Source organism: Oreochromis aureus, linkage group 9 (assembly GCF_013358895.1).
Source record: "Oreochromis aureus strain Israel breed Guangdong linkage group 9, ZZ_aureus, whole genome shotgun sequence".
Lineage (NCBI taxonomy): Eukaryota > Metazoa > Chordata > Actinopteri > Cichliformes > Cichlidae > Oreochromis > Oreochromis aureus.
This window is the reverse complement of record NC_052950.1, coordinates 5,506,796-5,516,183: the sequence shown is the minus strand read 5'-3', so window position 1 is coordinate 5,516,183 and position 9,388 is coordinate 5,506,796. Positions and strand designations below refer to the sequence as shown.

General features: G+C 40.1%; 1 protein-coding gene across 5 annotated transcripts in view; it reads right to left on the bottom strand.

Moving 5' to 3' along the window:
• Positions 1-242: 242 nt before the first annotated feature.
• Positions 243-9,388, bottom strand: part of LOC120442037 (E3 ubiquitin-protein ligase HECW1-like) — a 40,444-nt gene continuing 31,298 nt past the window's right edge. For 4 of the 5 annotated variants that reach the window (XM_039617752.1, XM_039617751.1, XM_039617750.1 and 1 more), the window contains 3 exons: positions 8,518-8,612; positions 3,008-3,083; positions 243-642 (listed from right to left, as the gene is read on the bottom strand). In XM_039617752.1, the coding sequence (XP_039473686.1) occupies positions 335-642; positions 3,008-3,083; positions 8,518-8,612 (479 nt within the window). In that variant the 3' untranslated portion in view covers positions 243-334. Of the gene's footprint in view, positions 643-2,702; positions 2,853-3,007; positions 3,084-8,517; positions 8,613-9,388 lie in introns of all 5 variants that reach the window. The other variant, XR_005614481.1, reaches the window with a different exon arrangement.

Sequence of the window (9,388 nt, the reverse complement as noted above, 5' to 3'; positions counted from 1 at the left end):
CTGGCGGCTAAGCTTAAATTTAACCCAGACATTCTCTGAGGAGAGTTGGTCTGTATCACGAACACAAACAGCATGTACTTGTGCATGAACCACCACAATCTGGTCTAAATAGGAAACAATGCCTTTATGCCAGCATTCGTTAGATGAGAATAACATCAAACATGGAGACATGGTTTCCATCTTTGAAATGCTCCCAACAAAACTTATCTACAAATATGCTGTTTTAATGCTGCTTTTAAAGACAGAGATGATAGAAGTAGTGTACTGTTTAAAGAATGCACATACATTTCCTCCTGGTTACTAAGTCAAACTTACTCAAAACATGTGATTGACTTTAGGTTTCCAGCTTTAAGCTTGTATTTTGCAGGCATGGCCAAGGACAGGGATGGATACTGATACTGTCATTTAAACACTTCAAGAGTTTAAAGACGGCATGTAAGCAACACATAGGAGAGAAATTGAGACAGCTTGCCTCTGTGCTCCACTTAGGGTTGACAGTGTTGCAGACCACTCTGGAACGTTTCTCCTGGCCGTGGTGTGGCAGAGACGGGAAGATGCTGTGCTTTCCGGGCTGAATGGACAGCTTCAGGTATGGGTCTGGATTGAAGAACATCCCCTTTTTCAGTCCCACTGCCTGGAGGTCTAAAGATTCACACAGACGGTTTTGTGAAATCGGGAAGACACACATGTGTCTGGTTTCTATTAGTCTATGATTCCGATGTTCATTTAGTTAAAGCTACAGTTTGTTTAGACTAAGTATTTTTAGAGGTAATATGTTTAGAAAGATTCTCACCAGACAAAACCAAAGATATACAAACTACTCTGAATAAAGAGATCATTTGCAGTTTCTGATCCCTGCTGTGCTCCTGGAAACACTCACAGCTTTAGCCTACCCTCAGCCTTACTGATCTACACCTCAGCACAATTACATCACAGCAGTCCACAGTGTTATATTTTTTTCACATTTATTCTTTAGATAAATCCCAACAGTGCTCTTACACGCGATGTATGACAGAGCATAAAACACATTGTTTAAAAATATTCTAAGAATTAAAAATCAGCACAAATGGACAGCTGGGAGACTTCCCCTCTATAGAACCAGCACAAATAAAGGTTTTACTCTGGAAAAAATCAAGGTATTTTTTGACAGAAAAACTAAGACAGAAGGCTGCCCAGTGCGGTCTTAAACTACAAAGGGGGAAAAAAACATGAATTACATAACCACAGAAAGGAGTGAGGGCTGACACACCTGAGTTACCCCAAATTAAAATAACATCAAATAGGCAGCAGAGAAATCACTACAACAAGTCTAGAGACCATTAACACATCAAAGTAAGGTCACGTGCCCACCTGGGGGTTTGCACAGATTCACAAATGTAACCGTGGTGGAAAACTGGAATATCTGGGCTTTCTCTGTATTCCATTTTTTTCCTTCTAATAAAACAGACATTCCAGTTACAGACACTGCACAGTAGCCTTTGAAGGTAATATATGATTTACATAACCTGGAGCACTTCCCCTCTGCAGGGGCAGAGGGGAAGTGCTCAGCTGCAGATGGAGAGCACAGAGACTACACATCGCTGTGGCTCATCCTCTGAAGTGAGTATATGCTAAGAAATGTGTATTTTTGAATATAGATATAATCTAGATAATGTGGAAGAACACTTTGAAGTTAATCTTACCATTTTCAGATAACAACAGGCTAACATTCATGTTAGCTTAATGATTCATCCTGAACACCAAGTAAACAGCTTTCTGCTCTCAGCCAACTTCGGCTTACAGAAATCCTGGAGATGGCAATAAGTGTTTAGAAACATCAGGTCTACAACAAGTGTGGGAGTACTGAGGACCCAAAGACAAACGAGTGCAGTGAAAATGCAGCTTTTATTAGGCTGATGCAGTGTCCAATAATTCTAGTTCAACTCATCCTAGAAACTAGTGCTGAGATGCTAAAAGACGTCATATAGTGTGCTGACCACTGTAACAGCTACACAGACAGACTTCCTACGACTGTCTTATTGACATCTTTTAATCATTTAATGTATCATTGCAAGTACTTTGAATCCCCTTTCTGGAAAATACTGAAATACTGTACTGGCTCCAGGGGCTGAAGACTGAAGTAATGCATCCATTGTATACTGCACAATGACTGTCACTTACTGTTAGAAACTGTACAACTTTTGTTTACAGAGAATAATGGAAAATATAGAACAGGCTGTAGTTATGTTTCATATTCACAACATCGTGTGACACTTGGAAATACTATGACGGAGCTGAAAACCCTTTCTTCACTACATACAAATACATGACAGCAAATATACGGTAGTGTGTGCAAAACACAAACGCAGCGTCTTTATAATGTGCTTCAATACAAGTAAGTATGAGTAAGTATGATTAAGTTTCACCCACACGCAAACAATCTTTTTATAAAATTGATATTTTGGTATGTTTTATAGAGACTGAGAGCCTGAATGAAGCACAGTTAAAGGTTTAGAGTGGTACGAACCCCTGAGCCTCCATAAAAACATTGTTCCTAATGTACTGCATGAGCCACTGTCAGAACTGTCACAAGAACATAATGGCGTTAGCTGAGAAAGCTGTTAACTTGGTGATGAATTCGGATGACAAAATGCTTCGGATTAACATAACAAAGTTATTCCAAATTGCCTGGATTATATCGATATTACTTTGCATATACTCACTCCAGAGGATGAGCCACAGGGATGTGTAACCATGCTGTTCTCTCTCTACAGCTGAGTACTGGCTGACTTTTCCCAGCAAAACATTCAGGGTGTAGCAGCAACTGCAGTTGGTAAAACTGTTTTCTCATGATGAGCTGTTCTGTTTATCTTCTGTTTTGTTAAATGGCACAGGAATGCAGAGGAAGCCCAGATGTCAGATTTGTGAAGCTGAACTTAAATTTTTACTATATATTCTGGTTTTGATATACACATTTGTAAAGTTACACACAAGTCACTGTACTGTAGCTGAAAGTAAAGTAGCCTACCTGACAGGTTAAAGTTAATAAGTCTTCTGTTGCCCAGTCCATGGTTGACTTCAGGACTGACCACTGGCTTCAGTACCTGGACGCGCACACACAGATGTGAAGAGTTAATAGGTGTTCGTAAACAAAAAGAACATGGTAAGAGAAACGTAATGATGCATGCGCGTTTAGGCCTGCTTCATTTCAACAGTGTTTGCTAAAGCTCCACTTTCAGTGAGGCCTCCAGCGTGCTCAGATCAATACTCTGTCCTCATAATCCTGGCATTGATTCTTAAGCCAGGATGAGCAGGAGGGAAAGAAAAGGAAATGGAGGGGAGTGTAAAGATTCCCATCGTTCATCTGCTGTAACATACAGCACCCATGTTTGACTTTCCCTATATACCAAAGCAATAGAAAAAGGATTGTAAGGATATCCAAGGCGTTTCCTACTAAATTATAAAGTTAAAAAGCTTATGTTAAATAAGTTTAGTTTTGTTGAGGATAGAAATGAAGAAGGATTTACTACGTTGAGAGCATGTGGTTAAGAAAACATTGAATTAATTTACAAAATATCTGTATATCACAAGCACTTGATGCTACAACAGCTGAGAAATGACAAGAGTTAATAGCTGAGCAGCTGTGTGTGGCTGTAGATGGTAGTTCTAACCTCAGTCCTTATCAGTGCAAAAGTCTTGAGCCACCTCTCACTTCTCTATATAAATGCCCTCAAGTTTGTTCAGTGTTTTCTTTTCTTTATCACACTTTGAGACAGATAACAGTTTCAAATAAATAACCAGTAGTTTGAGGAGGCATCCTCGGTGGTAAAAAACTTTGGGCAAACAGATAATTCTTCATTGTATAGTATTGTATAGTATAGTACGATATGACCTAGTCTTGTTGCAGTAAACAAAAACTGATCAAATAGTTAGTCTGTGGAAACAAAATAATTTTTTGATGCTTATGGATTCAAAGGAAAAAGAATTTAGTAGTGCTGCCACTTTGGAGGAAAGACAAAGTTTAAAGCATTAGTTAGGAGGCAGCATTGTGCTTAAACTGGACACTTAAATAAAGGGGTCTACTGAAACATAGGTTTACACAGATTTATGATTTTTGTATTTACAGTTACACTTCTGATGCATAAAAGCTTTTTTTGTCAGGCTGTCAGAATTTTCCACAACGATACACAAAATGCTGCATCACTCTCAGTGCTTATGCAACTGACTGGAAACAAAACAACAGAAAGAATTCCAACAGAGAAAACAACAAGATAAAGGGATAAAGGAAATGACAGATGTTTAGACCAATTCATTTTAATGAGATGCTAATCTGCCTTGCTGAGTACAGTTATGGAGAGAAGTGCCACCATGGGTCTCTGCAGTGGGTCTAATCTCACAATAAACCAAATGACAAATGCATCCATCTGTAGCACACTTTATATCATTTACCACCCACTTCAGAAAACAGAGAAAGACCAAACACTAAGACACTTTAAAAGTATAAAAGAAAGGAAAAGTATGTATAATTCATGAGCATCCTTCAAGTGTTGCAAGAATCTTAAATGATGTAAGAGGAGACAGATTCTATGGAATAATAGTACCGCTCTCTCCAACCATTGCAACCCCGAAAGAGACAGCTTACATTTACAAAGTGCATCCCCATCTGATTGCAGGTCAGATACACCCTGGTATTAAGATATTTTAATACACCCCACTGCCTTTGAAGACAGAAAGGCTGAGTGATCTAAATCAGTTAGCGTGGATGAGCAGAGAGACAGGGAGAGGGAGGGTAATGTAAAGTAGGTTATGTCAGTTCAGCGTTGAGAGTAGGGCTGGTGGGGGTGGTTGGGGAACGCCATCATCTAATGCTGATCTGTTGGTTGCATTTTATGGGACTGGTGCTTTTTGCTCTTCATTGAAAATGACCCAGGAAGTTGCTCTGACAGTGCATTTCATCAATGGAGAAGCATTTAAGTAAATGTGTTTTATCTATTAGCTGAACTCTGCTCTTAAAAGAAAGTCATGAATTGTTATTTGGATGTGGTGGTGGGGGGGTAGGGGGTGGAGGCAAAAGGAAAAAAGCAACACTTCATGTCGCGACCTAAAGAAACTCAAGAACATCTAAGAAACAAAGTCACTGGCATCAATATGGAAAGAGTTACAAAGCTATCTCTATGGGTTTGGGACTCCAGAGGACATAGACATAACCACTATATAGTCACCCACAGGTTTCTGAGGCTTCAAAATTATCACTCTTGCTTTCTTTATTGACACAAAATTAACCATATTTGGACATGTTTGGGGGGTTTTTTGTTTGTTTTTTTTGGGGGGTGATTTGGTTTTGTAGTTTATTCATCAATCGAGTATAATAAGTAGGTCTCTGATTAAGAATAGAAAGGTAGTAATCTCATTAAGCTGCCAAAGAAAACTTAGCTCATGTTCTATCAACAAAAGAGCACTACTATCTGTCCTAGGCAAGACATTTACTCAGATATTCTTTAACAGAAAGAGCTGACTGATTGTTGGTTGGTTCTGGGACCACTCTGCAAGTTTTTGCAAGACAGGGTCCTCCACCAACCACGCAGGAAAACTGTACCATGTGATGAAAGTTCCCTCTACACATCAGCATTATAACTGTGAGAAATCAGCCAGGTCTACAAAGAGATGACATACAGAGTACTCCATGGACATCGAATCAAAAGTTCTTTTCAGGAATGGAAAAGAGTGAGCCACACATGTTGTCTCCTTTCCTGTTCTGCTACCATGTCGAAGCTATGGCAGTAGGTACGAGGCTATACCTGGGGAATCTAAAGTTGTCTAAGACAGTGGTCCAAGGAGAGCTTTTGCTGATGACCTGTCTCAGGTCAGGCTAAATAAAACTATGCGATGCTAAAGCAAAGCATTACAGCATCATTAAATAAACTTCTAAAGAAATTTATGTTTGGTCAATTTCTTTGTTGTAACAATGCTTCTTGGCAATAAATCTTATTCCAGTGGAAAGCCTGTTTATTTCCTCTTAAATAGTGCCAGGCTTGTAAGGAAAATGCATTTAATGAATAAGGTCCTCAGCAGCATGAGGAAGAATCATACATGGCTCCAACAGCCTGCCATGTCTTCCTCATGCTGTCATTAGCTTGGTTACACACCACTATCCCATTCTTCAACCAGCATTTTTCTCTTATGACAAATGCTCTGAAAGTACCAGTATTTCTTGTCTCTTCGAACCTCAGTCTTCCAATCAAATGAACAAGCATTTGATTTGAAGCATTTGACCAAGCAAGAGTCAATAGCTGAATGAGCTGTTTGGCACCGGAACGCAAGATTTGGGAGATTTTCCATGGGTATAACCCACATACTCAACTCTGCTGCTCAACGCATGAATGGAGTTTCCTTACAAACGCAGGACTATTTAAGTGGCAATAAACAGGCAAACAGCTTGGAGTGCTCAGAAAAAGTAGAAAACCACTATTTACCATTTAGGTATAACATTTATTGCCAAGAAGCATTGTTACAACAAAGAAAAAAATAACCAAAAGCAAACGTCCTACTTTCTGTAATACATTTTTTTAACCACTGCCCAGGTTTTGTGCATAACATATCAGACATTCATCCAGATATCTTAGACAATGATAAACTGACTCTACATTTACTGCATCATAATCAATTTGACACGTCTATTAAGCTGTTCCAAGTAAACCAAAGAGATGAACGGAAAGGAAACACATGAACAGGTTGGAATAGATATTTACAGTTACCCATGCTATCCAGCTTAGCCTTGTCCTCCTACTGCTCCTGCTAGGGTGACTGGGAGACAGTAGCCCCAGCTGGAGACACATGCCATCCATCACACACGTGCACAAACAAACACAATGTCTTCTCTCTCTGCCGCATCTGACAGTTTCTGACTGGCTACAGTAAACAAGCTCAGACGATTCACTCTGTAATGCTACCCCGGCTCTCCATGTCCTTTCTTCTTGTCTCCAATTATTTTCCTTCTTCTTCTTCTTGTGATGTGGGAGGCTCCAGCCGCATTAGCACTTGTCTCCAAATACCTGAATGACTTACCTGAACTGGACAGGATTTCTGCTCTCTCTACTTGTTCCCTCCCTTCCTGTCTTTTTTTCTGTGGTGGTTATTTTTATTCCTTTGTCCTCAGGAAGCAAGTACAGATCAGGTTCTAGGGCCATCAGCATTTCCAGGGTCCCACAGCAGCAGAATGGGAAGGGAAACATGGAAATCCAATCACCCTGTCGGGCACCCTCTTGATGACAGCAAATGACTGATACAGGCCTTAGGACAATGCTGTGTGATACACTGATGAATAATAGGACTGTTAAAAACACTGCATTTCTATATAATTATTGCTTATACAGTGGTCAGGCACTATTTGACAGCATGAGATTTACACCTTGAAAAGTCAGTGCACAGATTTGAAGACGTTTGAACAGATGTGCCTTTCTTACAGCAGATATCAAATACGAGGTGAGGTACCTCTGCTAAAAAGGCAGTTTGTAAGAATTAGCAACATTAAGAGATGCATTTTAGCCACAGGTTGGGTCAATTGGTCTGCTGTGGACTGCAAGTATTTTTTCTTGCCTACAGTATTTCTGGAGCATCCTAAAGTGGATGTACGGACAGCAATCAACAAATAAATGAAGCTCAATAAAAGTTACAAACTGAAATAGTTTGAAGGACTCTCTTTTCACTATCATTTCAAACATTTTGTTCATAATGGGAAATTACTTTAGACTGTTATATGCGACTGTTATAACCTTCAAGTTGTAAAGTATGAGCTGTAAAAAAACCGTCACTGTTGGCTTGCTTCCAGCCCTCGACAGTGACACTGTCTCCCCTCTCTCATTTAAGAGGCTTGGTTAGCATTAGCTGTTATTTTAGCTTCATGGTAAATAAGCATGGCTTCAGGAACTAGACAACGAAAGCTTTCAAATTAAGTCTCCTACGTGCATTTTAGCCACACTGTCAAACAATTTCCAGTTGGATAGGTGAAAACTTCATGTGAAGGAGTAGATTTGAGTTCAACCCTAGCCCTTGCCTTTAACCCTAAAAAGCTCAACTGGTGGACACTGCAAGGCTAAAATCCGTCTTTAATAATTATTGTGTTGCTTGTCTATAACACCCTTCTATCACCATGACCTTCCCATGACACTAAAGTCTGGGGACTGTGCTAAGGTCTATGCCAATAAGCATCTTTCTGTATTTGCTAAGTGTTCAAGGGATAAGCTCTGTGCTGTTTAACCTCTTTTTGGGGTTTAACTGTAAAAGCAGTCCGTTTTTTGACATGTCAGATGCAAGTATACTCGGTGGATCAAGTTCATTCAGCATAGGTGCAATTGCAGCTAACTTGTTTTAAGAGCAGCTTGTCTCTTCTCTTAAAACTTGAATGCCTGACTGACCTAACCGATGGAAGTAAGCACTAATGAATAAACCAAACTGTCATTCCCAGCGAGCGACACTGAGTGAGAATCCCCACAAAGCTGCATGGGTCACAATAAGGAGATAAAGTGCTGAGAGACTCACAGGCGCTGAGCCCTTCTTGATGATTACACTGGGTGTGGTTGCCCTCAGTGCCCCAGTGACACCATGGTAGTACCTGAAGCAGACCTGGGTCTCAGCTGTGGAGAAAAAAATGGGATTAATGATGATGGGGAAAAAAAACACAATGCATAAAATACAATACAAGATATATGAATGGAATCTGGTAGTGATGGTTGCTGCAGAAGGATTTAAAAACATCTTTAATTCCAATCAGAGAGATGATCTAACAAGTGTTTTTGAATGATTCACACAATTACATTCAATTTCCAGTTGTACATGGTCATTTATTGGAAATAACTATAACATCCTGCAGCAGAGAGTTGTAGATTTTGGCTCAGCTTCAGGAGAAGAGATGGGGAGCACACGTGCTGCTAGTCTAATCAACCTCTTCCCTTTAAGGCAGGGGTGTCCAACTCCAGGCCTCATGTAAAACCGACAGGCTGGTGTCCTGTCGGTTTTAGATGTGTCCTTGATCCAGCACAGCTGATTTAAATGGCTAAATGACCTCCTCAACATGTCTTGAAGTTCTCCAGAGGCCTGGTAATGAACTAATCATCTGTTTCAGGTGTACTGACCCAGGATGAGATCTAAAACCTACAGGACACCGGCCCTCGAGGCCTGGAGTTAGACACCCCTGCTTTAAGGAGTAGTGAACTGGACCCAGCTGACACACGCAGTTTACAGCAAAGCATCAGCTATGGAATCTCTGAGTGAAGTTTTCCTGAACTGGTGTGAAAAAAGAGATTTGTTTTGGATGCAAGTGTATAAAACTAAACATTTATCAGTTTAAATTAGTTCATTTGTTAACTATTCAGTGACAGCAGTGACGAATCACTTGCTGGCTACTGAGAAA